This window comes from Balaenoptera ricei, chromosome 7 (genome assembly GCF_028023285.1).
Source record: "Balaenoptera ricei isolate mBalRic1 chromosome 7, mBalRic1.hap2, whole genome shotgun sequence".
In the NCBI taxonomy this organism is placed as follows: Eukaryota; Metazoa; Chordata; class Mammalia; order Artiodactyla; family Balaenopteridae; genus Balaenoptera; species Balaenoptera ricei.
Window position 1 is genome coordinate 117,392,016 of NC_082645.1, and position 27,877 is coordinate 117,419,892.

At 46.6% G+C, this 27,877-nt stretch overlaps 1 protein-coding gene across 10 annotated transcripts in view; it reads left to right on the forward strand.

The window, feature by feature from the left end:
* The window catches only part of AGAP1 (ArfGAP with GTPase domain, ankyrin repeat and PH domain 1), a 550,927-nt gene that overhangs the window by 453,498 nt on the left and 69,552 nt on the right, over positions 1-27,877 (forward strand). For 6 of the 10 annotated variants that reach the window (XM_059928981.1, XM_059928985.1, XM_059928987.1 and 3 more), the window contains 3 exons: positions 20,720-20,874; positions 23,845-23,935; positions 27,563-27,785. In XM_059928981.1, coding sequence (XP_059784964.1) covers positions 20,720-20,874; positions 23,845-23,935; positions 27,563-27,785 — 469 coding nt within the window. Of the gene's footprint in view, positions 1-6,400; positions 6,476-20,719; positions 20,875-23,844; positions 23,936-27,562; positions 27,786-27,877 lie in introns of all 10 variants that reach the window. The other 4 variants (XM_059928979.1, XM_059928984.1, XM_059928980.1 and 1 more) reach the window with 1 other exon arrangement.

Consider the following 27,877-nt stretch of genomic DNA (forward strand, 5'->3'; position numbering starts at 1 on the left):
GCTGTAGCTTCCAGAAATAAAGAGGTGTGTAATAATTGGGAGTCGTTAACTCTAAATGATTCCAGCTACTCTTAGTAGAAAGCCATAATTTGCACATTTTCCCTTTCTCTCTGTTTCCTTTGAAAAGATGGTGACTGTCTGTTTGTAATTTCGAGGAGTTGAGTGTATGGTGCCATACCTCCTACGGTCATCCGAGCACAGAAATCATCATCTATAACTCCCAGACACCTTAGAGAAGTGTTCTGTGAATTAAACTTTCTGTCGGCTTTTCTTCTTTAGCTGTACGACTCAGGATGGGCAGCAGTTGGGACCTGGGTGAGCTGGGTCAGTCACAGCCACCCACCTGCCAATCTGGTAGCCCACTACACCAGAAAATTAATCAGTGCAGGATGTGGACATCAGGGCTGCGCTCAGGAGGGGACAGCGTCACGTGACATCCCCCAGTGCACACGCTCCTACACTGGTCACCGTTAGTACCAAAGTCACCTCTCTTTTCCTCTCTCTATAATTCAAAGATCGCCTTAAAAATTCGGTTTTAATAATACCTTCAGTGTTCATACGCAAGAGGGCTCTTTATTAATTTTAAGGGGAAGTGACAATACCATTGTTATTATAGGGCTGTAAACTTTTTGTTTTCTTATCATGTGGGGCATGAGTCTCTGTACTGTCTTAACTTGCCTTTTGCGAAATTTTAATCCTAAGAAAATGTCTTCCAACCAACCTAATGACGAGTTTCACCTCCTCCTCTGTTTTTTTTTTTTTTAAACATCTTTATTGGAGTATAATTGCTTTACAATGGCGTGTTAGTTTCTGCTTTATAACAAAGTGAATCAATTATACATATACATATGTTCCCATATCTCTTCCCTCTTGCATCTCGCTCCCTCCCACCCTCCCTATCCCACCCCTCTAGGTGGTCACAGAGCACCGAGCTGATCTCCCTGTGCTATGCGGCTGCTTCCCACTAGCTATCCATTTCACATTTGGTAGTGTACATATGTCCATGCCACTCCCTCACCCTGTCACATCTCACCCCTCCCCCTTCCCGTATCCCCAAGTCCACTCTCTAGTAGGTCTGTATCTTTATTCCCGTCTTGGCACTAGGTTCTTCATGACCTTCTTTTTTTTTTCCTTAGATTCCATATATACGTGTTAGCATACTGTATTTGTTTTTCTCTTTCTGACTTACTTCACTCTGTATGACAGACTCTAACTCCATCCACCTCGCTACAAATACCTCCATTTCATTTCTTTTTATGGCTGAGTAATATTCCATTGTATATGTGCCACATCTTTTTTATCCATTCATCTGATGATGGACACTTAGGTTGCTTCCATGTCCTGACTATTGTAAATAGAGCTGCAATGAACATTTTGGTACATGACTCTTTTTGAATTATGGTTTTCTCAGGGTATATGCCCAGTAGTGGGATTGCTGGGTCGTATGGTAGTTCTATTTGTAGTTTTTTAAGGAAACTCCATACTGTTCTCCATAGTGGTTGTATCAACTTACATTCCCACCAAAAGTGCAAGAGGGTTCCCTTTTGTCCACACCCTCTCCAGCATTTATTGTTTATAGATTTTTTGATGATGGCCATTCTGACCGGTGTGAGATGATATCTCATTGTAGTTTTGATTTGCATTTCTCTAATGATTAATGATGTTGAGCATTCTTTCATGTGTCTGTTGGCAATCTGTATATCTTCTTTGGAGAAATGTCTATTTAGGTCTTCTGCCCATTTTTGGATTGGGTTGTTTGTTTTTTTGTTATTGAGCTGCATGAGCTGCTTGTAAATCTTAGAGATTAATCCATTGTCAGTTGCTTCATTTGCAAATATTTTCTGCCATTCTGATGGTTGTCTTTTGGTCTTGTTTATGGTTTCCTTTGCTGTGCAAAAGCTTTGAAGTTTCATTAGGTCCCATTTGTTTATTTGTGTTTTTATTTCCATTTCTCTAGGAGCTGGGTCAAAAAGGATCTTGCTGTGATTTATGTCATAGAGTGTTCTGCCTATGTTTTCCTCTAAGAGTTTGATAGTGTCTGGCCTTACACTTAGGTCTTTAATCCATTTTGAGTTTATTTTTGTGTATGGTGTCAGGGAGTGTTCTAATTTCATACTTTTACATGTACCTGTCCAGTTTTCCTCTCCTCTGTTTTTAATTCTCAACCATCAGCTGTGTGTCCCGTGTACCGCCTCTTGCTGTGATATTCATGTAGTAGTCTGGTGTTTAACACGGTTCATGTTTTGGCGCCATTATGGGGAGAATGCTATGCTGTCCTGCTAAAGGCTCCCTTTCTTGGATCTGCTGACGTTCCTGCCAACCCAGACTGGGGTTCAGAAAGTTCCATTTAATTTGCAGGCTGCGGGGAGAAGTGGCCCATCTCACCATCTGCATTGGGGATGACAGTTAGTTTGCACTAGATCTGAGATTACGTGCTGTGGGGTTCTGTGTCCATTGAGAGGTGTCTGCATGTTCTCAAACACCGGACAAGATGCTGAGACATGATGCCATTTAACTAGTTATATAAGGCATTGTGGCAACTTGCTCACAGAAGAGACTGTTGTTTATCCAGTCAGCAGAACAGCAGAATGGAAAACACTGATGGAATGCTCACAATCTGCTGCCTTTTTGTCCAAAACCAAGGGGAGATTCTTGTATTAAAGTAATAGTTTCATGAGAAATAACATGAGTGAGAAAAGCACAGTAAGTTAATCTTTGTTTAAAAGAAAGAAACTATATTCCTGAAATATTTTTTAAAACTAAATTTTTTAATTAAAATAAAAATTATCCAGAAAATTTAGTCATTTGAGCTAGTCCACACGAAGTCCTCAAGAATCACCATCTAGATTACCACAGTTTATTTATCCATTCACCTGCTGAAGGACGTCTTGGTTGCTTCCAAGTTTGGGCAGTATTATACAGCACCTAAAAGAAATGAGCTATCAAGCCATTACAGAGACACGGAGGAAAGTTAAATGCATATGACTAAGCAAAGGAAACCAATCTGAAAAGGCTGCATGCATACTGTATGATTCCAACCATATGACATTCTGGAAAAGGCAAAACTAATGAAAAGATCAGTGGTTGCCAGACCACAGAAGATCTTTAGGGCAGTGAAACTCCTTCTGTATGATACTATAATGGTAGATACATGTCACTATACATTTGTTCAAATCCATAGAAAGTATAACACCAACAGCGAACCCTCATGTAAACTATGGACTTTGGGAAATAAGGATGCATCAGTGTAGGTTCATTTATTCTAAGAAATGTACCACTCTGGTGTGGGATGTTGATATTGGGGGAGGTTGTGTGGGGTGAGTGAGGGGTGGACAGCCGGTATATGGCAACTCTCAGTATTTTTCATCCAATTTTGCTGTGAACCTGAAACTTCTCTAAAGAATGAAGTTTATTTTTAAAAAAAGAATCACCGTCTATTCCAAAGGCCTGCGGTCAGGGGGTGCTGCCAGCACGACGGCCATGGTGTGTGCTGGTCAGTGGAGCTAGGCCTCCAGCCCGCGGCAGCAGGTTGGATAATTCCTGGGTCCGTTTGGTGCCGTGTCTTCGTTTCCTTTAGCGGTGAATCCAGGCAGCAGCATTGCGCATAACCAGAGATTTTATTGATGATAATATGATTGTATTTTCCCGTTGAGAAGCTTCTAAACAAGTGGACTTAGAGCAATCAATGCCCCAGGAGACAAATGCACGTCTCAGGACCTTGGTATCAGCCAGAAAAAGTCCATTTGTTTAAGAGGAAGAAAAAGGCATGACATTTTACACATTAAAATTGATTATTTCATCAATAGGTTAATAGAAAACCAGGCTGCAAGTTCACTTCCTGCTTATATATCCATATGGTAATGGGAGACTGGGGTATGAAAAATGCAAGGCGGAAAGCAGGCAGGAAAGAGGTTTTCTGCACCAGAGCTCCCCTCCCTTGCACAGAGGTGCCCAGCCCAGATTCTGCCTATTTATATGTAAATGCTTTAGAAAGAGGTAAGTTTTTCCACTGAGGAGTGCAGCCTCTGTGGCTACGACTTTCTGGAACTTGAGAAACGTGGGCCAAGACACCAGAGCTCGGGCTATTGAAATAATTAAACACACACTTAATTCTGTGAATGTCTCAGTTATAGGAGGAACCCGGTAAATATCCACTGAACATTTCCAAAGTAAACACTCGAAAACTGTGACCGGTTTCCTTTGTCTCAAATGACATTTGTAATAGTGGGTGTACCTGAAGCTCCCCTTGCCATGTGTGGTGTTACCTGGGACGATACCTTATAGATAAGATACCTTAAGGATGTAGAGATAAGGGAAACTTCTCCACTGATGGAAAACTAAATTTAGACGCATATGCTGTAGAAGGGTCTCAGTCACCTACCTTACTAGGTTAGAGATGACATTTCTTTTTTTGTTTTTTTTAAATTTATTTTATTGAAATATAGTTGACTTACAATGTTGTGTTAATTTCTGCTGTACAGCAAAGTGATTCAGTTACACATATATATACATTCTTTTTCATATTCTTTTCCATTATGGTTTATCACAGGTTATTGAATATAGTTCCCTGTGCTATACAGTAGGACCTTGTTGTTTATCTGTGCTATATATAATAGTTTGCATCTGCTAACCCCAAATTCCCAAGACATTTTTTAGTAAATTATTTTGGTTTTCAAGCCACAAGGTCATTGTTAGTTGTTTAGTTATAGCTTCACTTTTTCTCATTTTGAATCAGGTGACAGCTAACTCACAACTAGTTTGTACTCTCATTAACATAAACTTTGCCTCCTGATTATACAGTACCGTTTCAGAATTGCGTTGGTTCCCTTCAGTGTTCCTGTTTCTCGCATGTATCTTATATTGTCACGCCAAAGCAATCCAGTGTGCACCAAAGTGCTTGAGATTCGCTTCAGCAGCAGAACTCCTTGAGAAGACCTGGTCCTCACCCCGGTCATTCTGTGGCCCCCAGAACTTGGTACCCCCCAGAGCCTCCACCGTACTAGTTGAGGTTGAGTCCTTTGACCTTAATGCTACCAAAGGCAAGAACAGCCAATCTGTCCGAAGCCAGGAATGCTTTGGGGTGAGAGAGCTGGCCACTGGCCAGTGCATGCCTCGTTTTCTGGTCAGTCTGTGACCGAGTGGGTCAGCCTAGCTTTCTGCGGTGAGCTTCAGACACACCTGCGGAAATGCACACACCTGCCTCACCAGGTGAGCGCTTCTTACCTTCATTAAACAAGTGGTTATCCAATGAAAGTCGCGTGCAAGGTTTGACACGTTTCTCTTCCCTGCTGTGGAAGTCAGAAGAGACAGATGGTCCAATTACGCCCCTTCTTCAGGAGCGTGGGTGACTGTGGCTGTCACCGACCACGCCATCCATCCAGCCCTTGGATCTGTGGCTGGATCTTTCGCCACATTAGCCTGAAGACTTGCTCCTCAAAACCCTGTTTAACTCTTTGCTTTTTACCATATGTCTCCTCTGAAGGGCTGGCAGGAGTCAGCCTCTTAGCCACAGGTGTCTGCATTCCTGAGTCGGGGGTTGGGAGGGTGGAGGCGGTGAGGAGGTGAGGATGGGTCTGTGAAGAAGAGTGTCCGCGGAGGTGGGAAGGGGGCATCTCACCCCCGTTAGTCACAGCACGCAGTGTGAGCCGTGGGCATGTCATGCCCGTGTTAAACTTGTCGCGCGCTTCACTTCTGAACCCAGGGCTGCTCTGTGGGTAACCTGGTGTCTGTCTTTTTCTCTCGGATGCTTTCTTCAGTGAGCTGAGAGCTTCAGGAGGCCCGTGCCCTTTGGCTTCCTCCATTCAGAGCCTCCAGCCTCCTCGCCATAGGAAGGAGAATGGACCACCCTTCAGCCACAGCAAGATGGTAGTCGAGTTTTGCTAGCGTAGGTTCCTATCCAGATCAAACTACGTCTGGGGAGAAAATACTTCATTTTTTAACAGCTCTGGGCGTTGCACACCTGCCATCTGTAGCATACACAGGAACGGCTAATCACCAGAGTCCCTTTTGATTTGACATGCTCCCAGTGTTTTGCCAAATCAGAGGGCTATGGCGACCGGCCTCGTAGCTCCTTCAAAAGATGCTCCCAGCCCCCAGGGAAAAGACCAGCTTTGTGCACTGTCTTGAGTAGCCACGTGTGGAACCCAGCAGGGCAAAAGGGGTGCATGGGCTTCCTTGCCTGGGCGTTTGTTGGATTCTGTGCAAAGCTAAGGATGCTTTTTTGGCCTTCCTCTGCCCTTCCTGAGTTTCTCTGTGCTTTGGGGTGGTGAGGCCCGGCCGGGAGGCCGGAGGTGATGTCACGTGCTACTTGGACATTTCTTTTCTCCCCTTTTCATCTGTTTCTTTTCCTTTTTGTTTTCTCTCTTGTTCCCCCCCTCCCCTCTCTGCTCTCGGGATGCAGCCAAACGCAAAGCATGGAAACTAAACCGTGTTGGTAGCCTGCGAAATATCCACAACAGCAGCACCAACACCGAAGGTAACGCCGCCCCTCAGCCCCTTCCCCCTCCACGCCGGGTCCTCCCAGCCTTCCTGCCTCCCTGCCTCTCCAGCGCAGAACTGGAAATGCGATTCGCCCAAAGCCGCATGCACCCTGATTGTGTTTGCACAGTCATTCCCGTGGTCTTTCCATCTTTTTGTTTGTGTGTTTTATTTTCCCATTCATGTTCCTTTCAGCTTACTTAAATTTTGACCTTTCCCTTGCAGTCGTAGAGTAGTGATGTTTAAATTACTTCACAAACCTATTTTCTCCTCTTTTTTCTTTTCCTTTATACATGTGGGCACTCAATGTAATATTTCCCAAGTTATTACAGTTTTTAAAAGTGTTAGTATCAGGTGTAATGATCTGTAGCCAAATACAATAGTGTGCCGTGACATTTAAGTAACAGTCTTAATTTGTTTTGTGGAAACATTCTCCATAATGCTCTCTGCAGCTCTAATACAGAGGCAGCCAGGCCCGGGTCATTTGCATGGCCTGCTATTGCTTGTAAATTCAGTATATTGTTGTGTTTCTAAAGGTCGTCTGGTGCCAAAGTTCACAAATTGACTTGCGTTGCTTTTTTCACCGAAGACAGCCGTCATTGCTTTTGTATAATAACAGATTGAATTTCCCCCCCCCCCGACTTCATTTGAAACAACACAATTATAAATTGCCCTTTTTTTTTATGATTACAAATGTCAAGGGTCAGAATTATTTTGATGCCAGGCAAAGGAAAACCACCCCCATCAGCCCAAGCCCTTGTAAGGGAGGCTGGCGTACAATACGTGTGATGCAAAATAGGTCACAATCCAGTGATCTCGGGATAATAGGGGGACATTTTTTTTCACTTAAGTGCAAGCCAAATGGGTCAAGTAATCGCAAGCTCGTGCCCTAACACTAATTGACTTATTTGGGGATGATTATAACTGTAATATTTTTCTTAATGTCACTGTTTTCTGGGCTGTTGGTTTTAGCGATTGCCAAGCAGTGGCATTAAATCTCTTGTAAATTTTAAATTGCACACTATTTCTGTAAACAAGTCCCCCTCTTCACGTCCCAATCATTAACCTTTGCTGATTTATATCACCATCCTTTTTTCCTTCCTTTCACAATTACTCCTGTCTTGCCACTGAAAGCCCTGCTCTCAGCCAGAAGAAAAAAAAAAATGAATCCGGAAAACAAAACTACATTTTCACGATGGCTTGTTAAAGACCTGTTTTTAATCATAATTTTTTTTTCATTCCTCAAGGGGAAACTGTCGTCTGTTAAGGTACCAATGGAACTTGACCCCCTGGTATCTTCTTTCAAAGCATTCGTTCAAGAGAGACAAAATGAGAGAGAAAAGGAACAGAATTTTAGAAACAGTTACATGCAGTATTATGTCTTGTTGTCTTTTAAAGGGTATTAAATATTCTCATTCACTATTTTTTAATGTTAGTGTTTCAACTTAGAGTACATAATCATTTCTCTTCCCTGTGTCCTTATCAGATATGTTTTTCTTTTGTATGTGTGTGCATTTATCACAACAAATGTGTTTATTGACTTTCGGCCTTTAAAAAATATTTGTGAGGTCTGGTTTTACCTGTGGTTATATACAAAGCTGGGGGTGGGGGGTCAGGAGGAGGCAGGCAGACGGCCCCCCCGAGACTTGCTGATGGGGGTCTTCCTGGAGACGCTGGCGGGGAGGTGTCTCGCGACAGGTGTGACAGTTTGCAGAAGTGGGAACTTCTCAGCCTTGACCAACCAGGTAACCTGCAGCACTGCCCTGCCCAGAGCTCCTGGGTGGGGAGGGACCATGATGCTGTCTGCTCTCTGAAATCTGTAAATACGGATAACACTACCCACTCAGGGTCCCTAGTCAATGGCCAATAGCTACGCAAGGCAGTCCTGAAGATATTGGAGTAAATGATGACTAGTCTCCTTCACATTTTCTTTCATTTCTGTTCAGCATTTGATTACATTTATGAATCTTCAATTAAGCGACATGACCATTCTTCATTTACTTCAGGTTTCTTTCAAGATTAGTATCTGTCTGCATCCAGTCTCATTTCATACAGCTTTCAATATAATAGTACTTAATTCATATAATTATATAAAATGAATTATCAGAATGCCTTTCTGATTTCCGGTCTTTTGCTATATGATGTCATCACATCTTCTCTGTCTATAAAATCATCCTTTATTAAAATTCATATCCCGAACATTCTATCTTTTGTCGTAACCTGAGGCCTTGAGTATTCCACTAAAGATACCCATCCCCAAATGGCCTAGTTTTTAAACGGGTTCACTTGAGTAATCTGTTCAGAGGTACCCACAAAATATTGTTGACAGCAGAGTTTCTTATAGAGGAAGTTAAAACTTGAGGAGGAGAGGGGAGGGTGCCCACTGTGCGCCAGGCCCTGTCCGGGGAGCGTGTCCACGCCCCTCAGTCCAGATCTAGAGAGAACAGCCCAGATGTTACGGGACTCGCCCGAGGATTCAGGCTGGTGAAAGACAGGTGGGACCAAGAAACGAACCTGATGGTCTTGCTCCAAAGCCCTTTTATTCTTACGTTCGGTGTTCTGGCCCCTGCGCTGCATTATCTCATTGAATCTTCACTGCCAGGTAGGTACTTCGTTACAGATGGGAAGTTGGAGTTTCGACAAGTCAAGTGATATTCCGCAGGACGAGGAGCTGGCATCTTCTGGAGACAGGACACCTGCCCAGATCTCTCAACTCCAGGACCTACTCCTGGGTGCTCATGGAAATGGTCAAAGATGGATGTCAGGAGTGGATAAAAACAAATTAAGCAGAACTAATGAGGGAAGCGCATAGACAGGATTAGAAAACAAGCAAAAATATGTTCTCTTCCACTTTTTTTTGTCCATCAGGGCTAATTCTCTCTGAAACCGAGCTGGAAACCTCATTTGTATGTACTGTATTGCCCTAATTTTAAAATCTTTGTTACTGTATAACAATTCAGCTCTTTCCCAGGGTTGGTGAAATTTAAGTTCCTTCCACAAGAGTGCAACTTTAACTTTTCCATCTCGGAAGCCTGCAGACTGCGATGGAAAGTTTATTTATGCTGTGATTCTCCAATTCGTAGCTGCCTCCTAAGCCACGAGGAAAATGTATCTCATATCAGGTAGATGAGGCTGGACTTGGGAATGATCGACTCCACTGGAAACATTTTTCCGGGACCTGAGCAGAAGGTGGGCGTTGTGCAGAAGGACGCGTGGCAGCGCGGCTGGCTGGGTGGTCTGTGTGCAGCGTCACCCGGGAGGGATCACACGGACTCTGTGCGGGTGTCCTCAGGCCCCCCCTTCCCTGCACCGCTGGGGACAGGGCAGACCATCGCCCACTGTGAGGTGCGCCAACCGTGGACTCTTCCGGGCTGTTTCAGCTCTCCTTGCTCCTGCAGAAGAAGGCATGTGATGAAGCGTAAATGGGTAAAGAAGAGATGTATTGAGGAATGAGGGGCGTTTCCTGGGGTGTCAGGCCCACCCACGTTGTATGCATCCAACAGGCCGCGTCACCCAAGTACCAGCCGGGTTCAGTATAGCCCAGAGTCCCGACTCAGCCCTGCTCGTAGGGTCCATGTCCCTGGACCTGGAACTTGCCCCAGAGACAGGCCTGTGAAGCCTGTTTGGGGTCCCCTGCCGCGGCGTGGTGGCCCAGATGGATGAACTCAGAGGTGCCGGACACAGTGTTTCCAAATAGGCCGCACTGTGGAGAAACACGAGTCTCCTTTTGGAGAACACACGTGGTGGGCGTGGTTCATCCCTCGGGCCCGGGTCAGGGCTGGCACCCCCTTCCTCCACCAGATGGCCGAGACCATCCCTTCCGTGTGAGCAGATGAGAGCAGGCCTTTCCCACGGCCGGCCTGACTCTGTGATACTCTCTCCACCGCCCGGTGTCCGCAGTCACAGATCTGAGGCCTGACTCCGTGATGCTCTCTCCTCCCCCCGGCGTCCGCAGTCACAGGTCTGAGACGTCCACCTCGTTCCGGTCCATTACAGGTGATGCTCACACCCTCCCTCCTGAGACGGTGACCAGCTGCCCGGTGTGGGTACCCAATGCCGGGCCCCGGGCAGGTGGAGGGGACGGGCTGACAGTCAGCCCAGCGGGGCCGGGCAGAGATCCTGATGCAGAGCGAGGGAGAAGTTCCAGCGAGGCCCCGGGCGCCCTGTGGGTTTAGTGGAGCGCGAGACTACATTGGATTCAGGGGTCTCGGGGTCATGACGGGCTGCAGGGCTGAGTACTCCGACTTCTGGCGTCCTGTCGCGTGGTTCCCCAGTAACCCCTAAGGGAGGTCGTGTCCTTGACCTTTTACAAAAGGAGAAGCCAAGGCACGGGGGGGGGGGGCAGTCAGGAGCCCCGGGAAGGCACTCTGGCACGTGGAGACCGTGGCATGTGGGCTAGGTATTCGGGTCAGAGCTGCAGCTGAAGCCCGGATGACGGCTCGGCAATGAACGTGGAGCACACACCCCCGTCGGGACCATGACGCCCAGCAGACGGCTGTCACCGCGGTGGAGGAAGAAGGCCTGAGCTGGTGTGACGAGTCATGCTGTCCTTCTGAAGGACTCGAATCCAGTGCCCATCCCAGACCCCAGCAGCTTTCCCCAAGCCCCGTGTGCCTGCAAGCCTGTGCGGGGCCACCGTCTGAGGCCGCCTTCCACGCTCGGGCTGGGCTCTTCTTCACCCTAAGTCATTCACGTACTTGCAGTCAAACCCTGGTTCCTGATGAGAAGCCGTGCGACCTTGGGTTTGTGAGCGGCGGTGTGCACAGTGGTTTCAAGCCCAGACTCTTGAGCAGATGGTACTGGTCTGGTTCTCACGTCCCCACTTCTTAGCTCTAACCTTGGGGTCATTCCTGTGCCCGCTCTCTACCTCAGTTTCCCCATCTGTAAACTGGGGACAGTCAGTGAGGTCATCTATCCAGAGGCAGGTAACACGGTGCCCACCGTCACCACTACCACTGCTCCTAGTGTCAGGAGTGCCAGAGAGTCTCCATGGCAAAGAAGATTCAGATGCTTGAGCATCATTTACGTAGTGAGGAGCAGAGATTCGGCAGGAAACGTTTCCCCTGAACACGCAAGACGGGATTTTAAAAATCAAACTTCTTTTTCCCGGACTTTTTTCACTACCCTTCCCAGTTGCATTTACTCTCATCCTCCAAAGAACCGTCAGATGTGGAAATTGGGTTTTTGAGTCCAGTATGCCTGTATCCGATCCCAGCTCTGCCACTTCCGAGCTGTGTGAATTACTGGCGTTGCTGGGTCTCTCCTCCCCTGCTTAGTTTTCTTTCTCCAAAACGGAGACCGTAAAACCTACCTCGAATGACAATTGAAGAAGAAATTGAGAGAGGCGGACGAAGCCCTTACCAGGGAGCTGGGCACACGGCGAGGGTGACCGCGGTGGTTGCTGTGAAACCGTCACCAATGCTTACGTCATGGAAAACCATCTCCAAGAACACGCTGCGTGGAGCACACAGGTTTTAGGCCTGTGGACTGTGTCCGTGCAGACAGGGCGGAATCGGCCGAAGCCAGCACTCGTCAACCGTGGATGGCACGGGTTAAGATCTCATGCAGATAAATTCAGATTTAGGAAACGCTTTGAGCACTACAGCTCCAGGACTGACTTTCTGGGGAGAGATGCAAGGTTGCTGATATCTCCAGCCCTCAACTCTTAAAAGAACGATGAGATTGACAGTCATCCACGTGCTGAGCCGCAACCAAGAGAGAAGAGCTGGGGGCAGGGGCAGCATGGAAGGTTCTGGAGCCTGCCAGTCCAAGTCTCCCTATTCCCACCCCAGGCTCTGAGCAGAGGAAGGGCCCTGGGCCCCATGTCCCTGTGATTAGGAGAGCAGGGGACCTCTGAAAAGTGATTAATGAATGTAAGAATGAGTAACAAATGGTAAGCATATAGAGCAACCAGGTAAATTACAACAACGGCCTCTAGTTTTTCTCTTTCTGAACCAAAAGCTTGGGCCTTGAGCTTTCCCAGGGTGCCTGGGCCTGAGCAGGTGCCAGAAAACATGTTAACACATCCGTCTTCTGCCTCCTGAGAGGTTTTCAGTTTGGGATCCAATCATTTTATTTTTTTCAGGAGTTTTATTTTAGACACTCTGCTTAATTTAAGGGAGCACGTGGCCCCCTGTGGTTCTGGAAGCAGCAGCTTTCGTGCTGCCTAGTTCTCCGGCTGCCCTCCCACCTCTGTCTAATGTGTTTGGAAAACCAGAACTTCTCTGTGTTTCATGAGGATCTTCCTGTGATAACATTTAGCAGTAAACAGTCCTAACTCTGTGACCTCCCTCTGGGGTCTTGCTTCTTCACAAAATTAATTCTACTCTCGTCCTAAATTAAGCCACAGTACAACACCTCCGTTGGACTCTGGGCTAAACAAAGATATTTACCAAGTTGAGAGCTTGCAAAAATATTTACCCAAGAACCATGACCTGTGTGTGTTTATAAAGACCAAAAAATAATGATTTTTTTTTTCTTTTTGTTAAAAATGAACAACTCAAGTGGAAGAGGGCATTTTTTTAACTTATTATTTTTTTGCCATAGGTCTTGATTCTGCACGGTCCTGGAGCAAATCCTTCACATTTATCTTTTCTTACAAAAATGGGAGGAAAAATTGAAAATGAATAAAAACTGACTTTCAGTATTGTGGTGGGTTTGGGGCTGAAATCTTAAACGTGTGTCGTTTTCATCATAATTGGGCAAAATATCTAAACCACATGCTTACTTAATATATGCTTTGAAAGCAGAAATATTGAAGTATTTTACAAATTGTAGGACTCTTCAAAATTAGCATAAAAGCCTGGGGCTGTGTTTGACCAAGCCTGGCGTGATCTCGGAAGGGTGTAGATAGTGGGGGACCTGGGGAGGGGGCAGAATAGCAAGTACATTCCATCTCGGTTTCCAACTTAGATGAATTGATAGTGGCTACCTGGAGAACTGGGCTAGGAAGGATTCTGAGGCTCCATCAGGCTCTTTGCGGTCAGTGATGGAGGTCTTCCCTGGCAAAAGAAAGGGAGGGACAGCATGCCTTTGTCGTCCCAGTCCTTGCTGGCGCCTCTTTGGACCACAGAGCTGAGACCAGCAGGGTGAAATGGGCAGCTCAGCCCCAGTTAGTAGACGGCAGAGTGGGAAGGGCCCCAGAAGCGGGAGGGAGGACCCTAAAAATGGGAGCCCAAGACCCCAAGGACACGAAGAAAAGAGAATGTGGAGATTCAGGCAGAAACAGGGAGAAACCCATTGCAAATACTCGTTAATGAGGAAAAGCCCCTTGACCAGTGGTCTGAGTTGCTGTTAACATCATCGTCAGGGTACTGTGCTGTACCCTAAAACAGAAGTCCCAATTCTGCGACAACAGAAGTCACAGGTGGAGAGGACAGCGATTTCCCTGCGAGCCTTGGCTATTTGATGGTCAGATCATTTTTAAATGGTGACCATCTAGAAGCCTCTGGGCCCGGTGGACCCTTTGGCCACCTCTGTCAGTGGGCACATGGCCCCTCCGTGCTGGACACTGTCATCTCTGCACTATTTAAATAACAGGTTTTCATCATGTGTTTGTCATTAAATATGTCGGGAAGGACACTTAGCCTCGTGGACAGAAATGGGCATCAGGGTCTGGATTCCAGGTTTTTAGGGGAGCCCAGGAACGCGGACCCAGGTTCCTCATCCAGCCAACGAAGAAAGTCGAATGAGTGACCTCTGCAGACACTTTGGGTTCTTATAAATTCAGAAGAGAAACAAATCTCAGCATCGCCGTACACAGTACACCTGCATCTCGCAGGCATTTTTGAGCCATAGTGCATCAGATGGGCACAAGGGTCCAGATCCTCTCGGCCTTTGCAGAAGTACAGGGCAATGGTTCTGGTCCCAAGTCTCCTGCCCCTCAAGACAGAGGTACGCATCTGTCCGTCTTTCTCCCCTTCCACCCGCTCCCCCAAAAGGCATCCTTGTCAGATGTCTCCTGTTGAAAACAACCTCCAAATGTAAATCAGTTGCAGCTGTGTTTAGCCCTTTAACCCTTTGCCTGCTAGGATTCCGCAAAAATAATTGATGACTGATTGGCCCATTAACCTTTAAAAAAAAAAAGTTTGACAGCCCGGACTTGTGTAATGAGGAGGGATTCCTTGTGAAATCAGTCTGATGGCTGAGTTGCTTGCCCCTAAGGAGGTGAAATTAGCCCCACGGGGCCTCGTCTGCATAGAAACTGGACGCAATTAGTGTAATATCCGGTGTTATTAATGTCGTTTGGAATAATTGGGCAGGTTGATTTCGACAGGTTCATGGTGCTAAAATACTATTATAGTGGACCTTTCCACAGCTAACCGTTAAACACGGAAAACTGTTTAAATCCCTATGAGCCCAATCACAGAACTTTATTAAACCACTAAGCCCTGGAATGTCACACTGGGAAACAACACGGTTCTTTCTTTTCGGGCTCTGGGTGTGGCGGGCTTTGATTTTTTATGATGGGGGGAGTCTGGGGGATTGAATTTTGATGATCACCTGTGTATCTAAAACTAAGAAACCTCCTGTAACGTAGATGTCATCAGGAATTTCTACAGCCTGAATTCTAATTTTTACAGAATGAATTAAATATAAGCTGCTGTAATTGTCACAAAGAGTCGGTTTGTGTCAGTGAACCGAAACCACTTGAAACGTAGCCACTGTTCGTCCTCACCTTCTGAGCTCTCATTCTTCACGTTTTAAGTGAGGGTAACATTGGAGAGTAATGCTCCGTCTGTCTTTCTGACTGATTGGTCCCCCACTGCCAATTATTATTTTTATCATTTTTTTATCTAGTTGCTGATACTAAAATAGCATCACAGTGTCACTTCGGAATGTGATGGGACCCTTCTGGTCCACTGGTGGTTTGAATAGGGCTGTATCATCTGATAGAAATTCTTATTTGAACATGAGGAGGAACTTGTGAATGTCCTGTCCACACAGAAGAAGGGGTAATATTTAGGTCCCCAGATGTACTGTTTGCTTAATGAGTGTTCATAGTCAGTGCCACGATACAGAAATATAAGCCAGGATTAAATCTAGAGATTTACCAGGTGTTGATTCAAGAAGATGACCAGGCAGCAGCTTGGAGGCTCCCATCAGGGATAGATCTTTTCTCCCCTGGATTAGTTAGAACTGGATTTGGAAGTGATAGAAATGTAAAGGGATTTAGGTGAAAAAAGGAGGGAGAATGGATTAATTTATCCAATCCAACTGTAGGACAGGCAGCTGGGCTGCCTGCAGGGACCCAGGAACCTGGCAGGCATCGGGTCCATCCCATCCCCGCTTCTCTCTGCTGGTCAGCAGTGTTCTCACCTGTCCACAGATAGTGGCCTAGATAGCAGAGGTTTTCCTTCCCGTGGATAACTTGTGAGCTGTGTCTTGTGCAGTCCAAGATAAGAGGGAAGGGGCTCTGCGACCCCAGCTCAGATAAGAAAACCTGGAGTAGGACATTTGGATGATGTGCCCCCCACTAGGACAGATCAGTGGCCAAGAGCCTCCCATGCTCTGATTTTCCTGGTGTAGCTGGGACCGTTCCTCCTTCCCATGCAGACCAATCACTGGCCACAGAGCCAGATACGCAGAAAGATGGAAGCTGGAATGTCCCCAGTTTAGACTGCCACATCCATGGCATCATGTCCCCTAGCATTCTCCAGACGTGACCAGTTAAAAATAAATACGACATTAGCAACAAGCTGGTTAGGGATTTCTGGGGAAACTACCTTTAAAAGATTCTGCCACCTTGCTCTTCTGACATCAGGAGTGAGGGAAAATAACAGAAAAAGTCACTGGGAAGTGGGAAGACCCATCCATCTCCTGCTGGACACCCTAGGAGAACTTTTTTTTTAACTTTTATTTTTGAGAAACAAAGCACTGCTGGCCACCTTAGAGGAAAATAATCAAACTAAATGAGATGATGCCTATGAAGTCCTTAGCATTTTTTCTGACATGAACTTGGAGCCCAGTAGTATTCTTTTTTATATTTATTATTCCATGCAGTAGATTCATTACAAAGAAACAAGTAGTCCTTCATGGAAGTCATATGTAACATGATTAAAAATGCAACTTCTCTATAATCCTTGTTCTTTTTTTTTTTTTTTTTTTTTTTTTGATCTTAGGAAGCAGAGGAAAGTCATAAGGCAGGTATAATTTAGTTCTGAAACTCTAACTGTATCTGTAAGTGTTAACATATTACCCTCCCTCAAAAAGAAAAAAAAAAAAAAAAAGCCACATACAGACAGTACCCTGGGAAACACATGAAAACTTAAGCATCAGCTGGATTCCATTGATGCTGGTGGTGTAGAGTGATTGCAACTAAACTCCATGCCCAGATTTTAATCCCTTACTCAGGAAATGGGGAATCCTAGCTAACCGGCTTCTTATAAAGACATCTTCACCAGGGCCTGAAATCCAGAAGAAGGCTTGGAGTAGCACCCCTGTGGGGCTGCCTCTGAACTGAAACGGTGTTAGGGGGCAGTTCCGTCCCCTCCTCCTCCCTGCCTTCTCCATGGTGAGCTGGGCCCCTGTCCTCCAGGTAGCCCTGATGTTCACATCCACGGTTCAGCAAGGAGCCCCTCAGTGCGGCGCACCTGGGAGAGGCCAGCCCAGGAACAAAGGCACCATCAGAGGCCTTTCTGTTTGGGAGCTGTTGCCGGACCCTGCGTGGACAAGACTGGAGGAGCATCTCCTGCCTCTCCAGGGCTAGGCCAAGCCCTTCGGTTAAAACAATAAATATTTCGCACAAGAACGCTTGGTCAGTGTTTCACTGCGTAGTGAGCTACTATAGCGTGAAGAGCCTTGACCACAAGTCCCGACACGTACCTGAGTACATGTGCACGCTTCAAAGCCCTTAGAAGCAGACAGCTCGTACACAGACAGTCACGGCCATCACCGCTTATTGATGCAGCTGACTTGGTCACCGAAGTATTGGGACTGTAGGTTCTGATTCCCCTCTTCATTATTCGTATAATTGCGTGCCTTTCCGGATTGACAGTCACCCCACTGGCCTCCCCCTCTCAAAAGGAAACTGTCTCAGATGAAGCAAATTTGGAGTGCTTGCACAGTTGGTTCTTAATTAGGATGTGAAACATGGCTGTGCTTTCCAGGGTCATCCAGTTGTGTTCACGGGGCTCACCTTTCCAACCCCAGCCTTTTCTCGTGAGCTGCTCTCCACCAGGCTGGGGGCACGGGATGTCCTGCATCTGTTTGATCTTTTGAGCCTTACTGGTGTTTCATTATTGTTAGTGGACCAGCCAGGGTTTCATCTTCCAGAGACAAGCATGAAACTTCTCTGGCCACTCACGTGCTTGGGTTAATCCATCACCTCAAACACAGTGTGGAGTCTTCTCTTTACCACCTGTTACCAGAGACTACAGGTTCCGAGTCATCCTCTGTGTTGTTATTTTTAGGGAACTATTCGGCGTATTCACATTTCTTTGTATCTCTCCTTCCCTACCTCACAGATGGAGAGAAATGAATTTATAAACATATATTTTAAACGTGATTTCTGTGAGATCCTCATGTACAGAAATGCAATTAACGTTTCACTATATTGGTCTTAAATCTTGCCCATTTACTAACTGCTACTATTATTTCTCAACATTTGTAGATTCCTTGGGGTTTCCTTTGTAAGCAATCTTGTAATCTGTGAATGACAGTTTGGTGTCTTTTATCTTTCCAGTCTCCGGATCTGTCACTTCCCTGTTTTGTTTCACTGCACCGGCCAGCAGGGCTGAACAAGGGCTGGTACCGTGAACATTCTGGCCTTCAGAGCCCTTGAACTGGTGTGAAATGATTGCTTCTAACATTTCATCTTTAAGAATAATGGTTCTATGGGTTTGGATATGTACTCTTTGTCTACGGAAAGAGGATTCCCTTCTATTCCTAGTTTGATAAAAGATTTTAATCATTTTTTAATTAAATTTTCCTTCTTCTTTGTCAGGAAGTTATACATTCTACTTCTTTTCTCATAGAGGTTAACCCTGGTATTTTCTCATGTGTACCTAGTTTACCAAAGTCTATAGTTCTTAACTCCCCTATGGAACAATGCAAAGTCCTAGGGCGTTTTAACTCTAGGGTCCCCATGTCCACTTTCATTTCTCTAGTATTTTGTACCTTCCCCAAATTAGACGTGATAAGAAAAGTAGTATTTGATATAATTTTTATTTAGGTGTATTTACATGTTTATCCATTTGCTCCCTAACCCATCTGGTTCAAACCTTCTTTGTAGAATCTTCTGAAGTGTGTCTTTTCCCAGTTCCTTTAGGGAAGGGCTCTTGATTCTTTCAGTTTTTTATATGAATCTTTATTCCTCTCTGGTTCTTGAAAGAGAGATTTCCTGTCTCCGTGTGTCGGTTGCGTCCCAGCTGCCCTCTCCCACTTTGGGGACCGGGACCATCTCGTTCAGCCCCTTCCCTGGGCTGTTCCAGGTCCACTCCAGGTGACGCCCTGCTTGGCCCCTTTCCGGGGGTGGGCCTGCGCTCCACGCCTGCTTTTCCACAGCCCCACGATGCACCCCCGTCCCAGGAGCTTTTAACAGCTGCAGGGAGGGTCACAGAGCTTTGAGAAGCTGGTGGGGGCCGTGGACCCTCTTGTTGGAGAAACGTTACCCCCCCGTGAGGCTGGGCGCCCTGATAGGAGAGTCCCTGACCTTCCTTCACATGCTGTTCAGAACAGGTGCCACAGATTGAGGCCCAACCCACCAGCAGGGTGAATTCTGAAAGAGCAGCGATCCTGATGTCACCTAGAACACGATACTGTTGTTATCAGGGTACATAAAGATGTCACGAAAAGGTGGCATGGCCCTGTTTCTGTGGCAGTCGGTGTTGGAGCAGCTCCCCAGACCTGGGTGTGCTTGACAAAGACACAAGCATCCTGTCCCCACCTGGCCAGATCGGTGGGTCTCTCAGCCACAGTAGTGGGAGCTGCTTCTCTTCTGAGACGAAAGGGGAGGAGGAGAGGGCGTCTGGAGATGATTGCAGCTGCTTCGGAGACTGAGGGAGCGTCCTTGTCTCGGAGGCCGAGGGCTCCCAGTGAGGCAGGACCTTGAGAAGGGGCGGGGCCAACCCGGCAGCACGGAGCCTTGCAGAGGTCAGGGGCCAGAGGTCAGGGGCCATGAGGAGTGCTGGGGACACAGGCTAGAGGAGCCAAGAGTGTGGAAGGTGGAGGTTTGTGCAGATGTGAGCAAGCCGAGTGTGGGTGACAGAGGTAATTGACTAACGCAGAGGCCAGCTGGGTGGGCAGTAGGTTATTCGCGTTATTAGTAACAATCGCTCGCCAGGGGCTCATGATGCAGCTGGCTCAGCAACAAGTGATGGGAAACTACCGATCACGTGAGACGTGGTGGTGCCTAAAAGTCCAGCTCCAGACGTCTTCATGGTTACCTGTGGCTGGTTATGTTGTCTGCACGTGGCCCCTCCTCTGCCTTTCATTCCGTGGCAGAGGCAGGAGGGTAGATCAGAACAGAGGACAAACACCAGCGCTCACGGAGGGTGTTCCGTGGCCCACGCCCAGCGTGGGCCTGAGCTAGTGCACGTCATTTAGCCAGTGGAAAACGCAGTGAAGAAGGCAGCTTTCCCCTCGCATTTTAAGGGTGAGGAAATGAACCCAGCGCGGGTTGAGAACTTGTCCAGACTCCAACATGCCAAGTGGCGGAGCAGGATTTGAACATAAGGACCCCTCTTCCTGGTACACAGTGGCCCCTTCAAATCGCCTGGAATTCCACTCGCTCTTCCAGACTAAAACCTTCCCCGCTGTAGCTGGTCTTCTGCCCTAAAAGGACAGACGTCCTCAGGCCTCCCTCTCTGCCGCGGTGTATCTGTGGATTGGCGCACAGGTGCTTATAAAGAAATTAAATTGTGCCCTGAGATGAGCAGCGTTCGCTTGATTTTCATCCCACTGTCAATTTCAGCAGCCGGCCACGAGTTACAATATTACGTCCCTAAGTTGCTTCATCTGTGCCCAGCACAGAGACACTGACATCACACGCTGATTTTCATTTTTCCTCATCCCCTGAGCATTGATTGAAACCTAGCTAAGCCATGCTGGCTTTAGGAACCAAATCTGGAGTGTTTGGAGGTCCGCGGATTCAGATCTCCGCTGCGGGGCGGCCGGTCCTGTGTGTGCCTCGGCCCCATGCAGGCGCGATTGAACCCAAAGGCACTTTCATGACCGAGGGCTGGCAGAGGGGCCGTGATCTCATGAAAGCTAAACTCTTCATCCCCACCACTCTGTGTTTCAGAACAAGAAGAAAACTTTGAGTTTATCATTGTGTCCCTCACTGGCCAGACGTGGAACTTTGAAGCCACCACCTACGAGGAGCGAGACGCGTGGGTCCAGGCCATCGAGAGCCAGATCCTCGCCAGCTTACAGTCGTGTGAGAGCAGCAAGAATAAGGTAAGACCCGGAGCAGCCTACCGCGCCGCCCCCCCACAAGGCCCCGCCACCAAAATCAGGAACGGCTGATCCTGAAACGGAAATGGGTGGGGGAGGGGAGAGCATCGTGTGAGACGTGCAATTGGCAAGACTCTTAAATCCTTCTGAGCAAAAAGCAAAATAATTGAAAAGATAAAAAAAAAACATTGTGTCGATATGTGTCCTGTAGCATAGATTAGTAGCCTAGCTTAACCACAGTTCGGATGGCAGAATATCCCATTTTAAATCTTTGCTCTCTCAGCTCATCCCAAATGTAAAGTATGGACCTTTTATTGGAGATCATAGAATCTTTTGGACCCTTGTGGCTTCTGTGTCCACACTGATTTTTGCTTTAGGCTGAACACACTCAGGAAAAGAAGTGCAGACTTACGAGGAGGCACTGTTCCGTTCTCATAAATGTCTCAAATTCAAATCCACGTCAAGTTAGAAAACTGACCCTTAGTGCAGGCTTCAATGAAAAGTGCATGCACATATTTGAGCATGCAAAGAGCGTAGGGAAGATAAAATGTCCATTTTCTAAATTCTGTTGATGAAGCCAGGTATGGGGTTTATTCAGTTAGAGTTAATTCTTTTACATTTGTTTAGCCAGGAAAAGCAGACTTTAACCTGCATTTTCTGAATTACTGCCCAGTGATATTCCTTATACAAAGGTCATTTTTCTCATTTCCCTTTTCCCATCAGAGATTCCTTCAAAGATCATTATTTTAATGCTTGGATATTTTTAACCCCTTCTCTGGGACACTTTAAAGTCTTGGAGAGCATTTTGATTTTTCCAACTGTGAACAACTAGAAACCAGGAGAAAGGACATTGCCTTCCAAGCTGCAATTTCATTTGTAACCATTTAAAGAAATTTCTGCCAATGATTTATGTTCAGCTTTGTCATTAAGAAGGGAGTCTGTCTTTCAAAAAGATGAAGTGTCTTATTTTATTACCCTCTTTAACCAGGGTAAACCAGACCACGGTCATTATTATTATAATGTAATTTGCCTCTCTTTTTTAAAGATGTTTTATACCCACAGTGGGGAGAATCAGGGCCTTTCATTTCTGAGCACCTTGGCTTTACTGAGTCACGGCTGCAGATGTGGCTTCTGAAGCAGACTCAGGATGCTTCCGCATCTCCTGTCGATGGGGACTGAGGACTCCTGTCACCTACAAAACTCAGGAACTCGGTTTCAGAACAGGCAGTGGGGGGGCATGTGTGGCTGAACGGACAAACGCATCTCCAAATTTTGCGTAAAATCACAGTATCTCAAGTCAGACCCTGAATGTATGCCAGGTCATCGGATTCAGGAAGGTGGGGGACAGCACTGGCCTTTTCTGTTTCACACCCTTGCCAGATGCCTCCCAGCTCTCTACTCTGTGAAAACAGACAGCGTCACCTCGGCCTGATGCAAACAGCAGCCTTAAAATGCTGCCCCTTTTCTCTCGATAGATGTGTGCCATCAAAGGCCAGAGTTCTCCGTGAGAGGAGGACTCACTGAGCACCTTAGGCGCCTGGTGAACAGGTGTGACGGTGTACAGCATGGAAATAGTATCCACAAGAAATAGCTGGAGGGGAAAATACAGCCTCAGCTGAGAATGGGCTGTAAGGTGTTCTAGCTGCCCGTGGATAATTAAGAATTGGTAGCAATAGTAGACATACATATACATACATATGCCCTAGAGATTATAGAGGTAGACAGAGGCAGACGGACACATCTCTGTATGTGCACACACACACACACACACTCCAGGTGCCAATAGAAATTGTTAAACACACTTTGAATACTTGGGCATCTAACAAAAGGGAATAAAACCCCAATGATGCGTTATGCTAATCAGACAGTAGCAATTAATAAATTATAGTTTATGATTAAGTAGTAAGCAATTGTTTCACAGCAAACAATTTGACATAAGATGGTTCCATTCGTGAATAATTTTTACACAAAAATCAAGCTTATTCTAAGTGCCCTCTGGGATTTATTTGGCTTTAGCCATTACATGAAATGTATGCATCATAAGCCTTAAAACCACGTACATCCTTTTACCTGGCGCTCCTATTTTGAAGAATTCATCCTTAGTCAATAATCACGAATTTGTGCAAAGAGTTAGCAATAAGCATATTCACAGTACTGTTGATAGCAGACAAAAATTGGAAACAGTCTAAATGTCCATCAAAGAAAACTTTGTAACTAAGTTATCATAAGTGGAATATTATGCAGCCATTTAAAATGATGCCAGAGTTGCTCTGACCCTTTTCCTAAGGAGTCTTGGTGCTGAAAGACTGAAAATCAGTAACATAGGTAATAGCTACCTTCCAAAATCAAATTTAAACACATAGAAAAACAAAACTTCTGAATATCTATCACATCAGAAATAAATAAAATTAAATAAAATAATGCCAGGGACTACGTGATGGCATTGAGAGATGACACTATGTCATTAGGCTAAAAAGGCAGATTCCAAAGCAATGTATACCATGCTGGCTTTTTTTTTAAAGCATATCTATCTGTATACATGTGCTTTTTTAAAAAAGGCTAGAAGAATAGATACCACAATGTTAATAAAACTTAGCTATGGTAGTTTATAATTTTTATGTTCCTCTTTTCCCCGCTTTGTGTTCTTCTAACTTGCTTAGAGAAGACAAGTAAGTGTACGTTGAAGCATAAACACCCCCAGCCACACGCACGTGTGGTCTCCTGACGAGGAATCACGAGATGTGGCTTAGGGCACGAGTCTCTCATCTGACGCGTCTTAACAGGTGGTGCCAATCCGTTCTCCACCCGCTAGGCTCCATCCTAAAGACATCTAAAGCGGAGTCCCTTGTTGAAACTGCCCTCGTGTTATATTCGCTCACGATCTGTTTGGTGTTTCCCAGGCGTTATTAGCAGGTGTATACCTGTTTCTCGGAGTTCTCATATCTCGCGTTTGTATGTCTCCCTGTATGCCAGTCCCGACTGACCAGCCAGAGTGAGGCCATGGCCTTGCAGTCGATACGGAACATCCGAGGGAACTCCCACTGTGTGGACTGCGAGACCCAAAGTAAGTGTGAGCCGGGACGGGGGGGAGGGGGACGGGGCTTGGCCCTCGGCAGAGGGGGATGGGGGGTCTGACACAGCGCACACTGCAGCAAACCCACGTCTGTCATCGGGCGTGGAAGGTTTATCACTTGATTTAATGGCTGTTAAGGAATTGAAATATTTTTGTTTGGACTTCATTCTAACACAGTGCCCTTCACACAAAGGCCTCTCTGATGGCACTGTAATTCTTTTTTGTTTGTTTGTTTGATTTTTTTTTAAATTTTATTAAAGTGTAGTTGATTTACAATGTTGTGTGCATTTCTGCCGTACAGAAAAGTGATTCAGCTAGACCCGTGTATATTCTTCTTCGTATTCTTTTCCATTCTGGTTCATCACAAGTCTTGCTTATGCCTCAGGCATCCCCGTGAGCCACAGCCACACCACAGATGCTAGGGATTAGGCCACCTGCCCAGATCCTGTGCCACATCCAGAAATCAACCTTTGGCTTGATCGACGATCATATGTTTGTTTGCTTTTTCCGTAAAAATAGAGTACAGTTGGTTAAATCCTGCCCAGAGATTTCTGGGGTTTGTTTTCTTTATTTCAAAATCATATGTTCTAGATTTTGCTATCAAATGGTATCTTTTTATTTTATCTTGAATTCACTACACACTAAAAGCGTTTGGTTGAACTGACAGACTTCATAATTACGCTTCGTGCCTTGGAGCAACCCGGTTTTCCTCCATGCTGTCCACTGTCCAGGGAACGATGCCACGTTCCCTTTGAGAAAGTCCTTTTGTAGTTCATATCCTTGATGTGAAGGACTTACTTCTCATTCTTCACCTTCCAGCCCTGGCACAGTGCTGGGCCCATTCAGTAAAGTTTTTCCAATCATATATTTTTGCTGTTGTTGAGTCCAGTTGAAACAAAATGAAAGGTGCCAGCACCAGGCTAGGGTGTGAGGTGGCCCTGCCGTCCCGAGCCTGAAGCCCAGTGGGCGAGGCCTGGACCCAGTGGCCACAAAGCCCGGGGCCACGGAGAAAGGCCGTTGGGGGCACCCAGCAACTCAGAGCAGACCTTGTGCAGGAAATGGGCAGGATTGGAGCAGGTGGGGAGGGAGTCACTGTGAGTCAGGGAAGCAGCAGGACGCACAGCTGAATGGCTCTGGTTTGTTCAGGAAAAGAGCAACAGCTGGCCAGGCAGAATTTGTGTGACCTAGCAGGAAGAACTCAGGATTGTCACAGATAAAAGGGCAGAGCCACCTGGGAGAGACCACTGGCTGGCAGGGCAGGTAAGGGCAGGACAGCAAGGCCACGTCTGCAGCCTCCAGGTGAAAGAAGGGGTCTCCTCTTCAGGTATCTTGGGGGACTTTTTTCTTTTTTTTTTAATTTATTTATTTATTGTAGACTGTGTTGGGTCTTCATTGCGCACAGGCTTTCTCTGGTTGCGGCGAGCAGGGGCTACTCTTCGTTGCGGTGCGCGGGCTTCTCATTGCGGTGGCTTCTCTTGTTGCGGAGCACCGGCTCTAGGTGCATGGGCTTCAGTAGTTGTGGCTCTTGGGCTCTAGAGCACAGTCTTCAGTAGTTGTGGCGCACGGGCTTAGTTGCTCCGCGGCATGTGGGATCTTCCCAGACCAGGGATGGAACCGGTGTCCCCTGCATTGGCTGGCGGGTTCTTAACCATTATGCCACCAGGGAAGCCCTTGAGGGACTTCTTTAAAGCATCTTCTTTTGTTTGAATTTTTAAATGTTACTTTCAGTATGTGTCATGACATGAAGTTAGAAGAGAGAAGTCGTTATTTGAAGTGTGTTTTTATCAGGAAGTTTTAAAGTAAGTTCTTTAAAAGCACAAAATTGGAGACATATCGGAACCTCCATTAGGAGAAGCGTCTGCAATGGTTTCCACTATCATCTACAAGATTGTTTTAACGGGAAGATTCCATGGCTCATGAGCTTCATGGTGTGTGGCCAATTGGAGGTCGACAGAACACTCTGAGAGCCAGGTTGGGCGGGCGAGTGCCCAGGTGAGGAGGGCAGGTGGAAGAGGGAGGTTGGGGGAGGCTCCGGGGCCAGTTTGTTTAGAGTGAGGCCACCTGAGTAGGAATCCAGGGACAAAGTGTGACAAATCTGGAGAGAAAAGAGGTCTTAAACTCCCTTTCCTTAAACACATTATCTGCCAGGTCTGTGTCCAGTCCCACCATGCACCGTCTCTTTCCATTCTTGTGACTGTAATAGTTGTTGCTACAGTGTGTCCCACTTATAGGGTGACATGAAGAGTCTGAAGGGTCAAGTTATATATCCCAGGTCATCATAAGAGCCAGTCGTGTAGCAGGATTCAAACTAAGCCCTTGGCTGCCCTGCTGTGTTTTCTCAGAGGACAAGGGGAAGGCCAAGGGGCTGAGGTCAAGGACATGAGAGATGACACATTGGCAAAGGTGTTTTGTTTTTTATGTATTATTATTATTATTATTAGGGGCATCTGTTTCCTCTTCCCAACCAGACAGTCTCTGAGGTCACAGACCCCTCTTCTTGTGTGCCCGCACCATGGTCTCTATCACCACCTTCCTGCCTTTGTATTAGATATTAAGTAAATGACTGGCTGATTTCTGCTGAATGAGCATAAGGCCACTCCTGGTCATTTGCCATTTCCAGAGTGATTCCAAATAAATATGATGTCAGCTACCTGGTTTTCTGTTGACTCCTCAAGTGTACCTGGAGTAAATATTGATTATTCTTGGATGATGTAAGCCTTATTTGCTTCTGTCGGTGGTGAAAGCCATTGACTGTCAAGGTCAGCCCTGTCTTTGCAATTCAGCTGGTGATTCTAGCATGAAGCCAGCCCTGGGTCCGAATCCTGTCTTCTGACTATGTCAACCAGTTTCACACAGGGAGTGATCCCACTCAGGGGTCCCAGTGCTGTTCTCTGGACTCATTCAGTGCCCTTGGTGCAGTGTCACAGCCCAAAGCCCATTACCATTTATTCCGAGAATGAGGGTCGATCATCCTGGGTAGTAACCTAACCAAAGGACCGTGTCCGCCATCTTGCCAGCAGTGAAGGATGGAGAAACGGGAGTTGCTTTGGTGGTTGCCCTTAAATAAGATCACTGAAAATCCCACTTTTTCACTGTAGTGTGCCTTTCTTTCATCTTTGAAATTTGCAAACGTGCGCATCATGTCACTAAAAACTTTGATGTGCCCGTGGTTGCAGAGGTGGTCACATGGGACCTGGTAGCTTTGGGAATGACCCAGCTGTCCCTCAGCACACCTTCTCTTTCCCACTATCAGCTGCCATCCACAGTAGGCGCCAAGTCATGCCTGATTTTGTTTCCATGTGTGTCTGCCTGCTCAAGGGGAGTGCCGCTGTGGAAGTATCCAAAAGCGCATCTTTCTCTCCAGACCAATGCTTTCAGTTGTTTCCAAGGCTTTGGTTAAAGCCAGTTGTTTGAAAGTTGCCGCCAACATGTCAGATCTTTTGAGATGCCTAAGACGGTTCCAAGTACCGGCCAGGGAGCATTTTCAAGCCATGTGATTCTAGGGAGGGACTGTTGCATGGGAAGTCTGATTGGCCGTTTTGTTCCTGAGACCTAAGGACGGTTGGGATGAGTGATGACGGTCTCATTGCATATGGCGCCCTTTTCCTCTTCCCACAGATCCCAACTGGGCCAGTTTGAACTTGGGAGCCCTCATATGCATTGAGTGCTCAGGGATCCACCGGAATCTTGGCACCCACCTTTCTCGAGTCCGATCTCTGGACCTTGATGACTGGCCCATTGAGCTTATCAAGGTGATGTCGTCCATTGGGAATGAGCTGGCCAACAGCATCTGGGAGGAGAGCACCCAGGGGCGGACGAAGCCCTCGCTGGACTCCACGAGGTAGGGACACGGGACGGCATGTGGTTACGGGACATTCTGCAGGCAGTTCAACAACCAGAAATGACCTTAATGACACCCACCACTGGAACTGC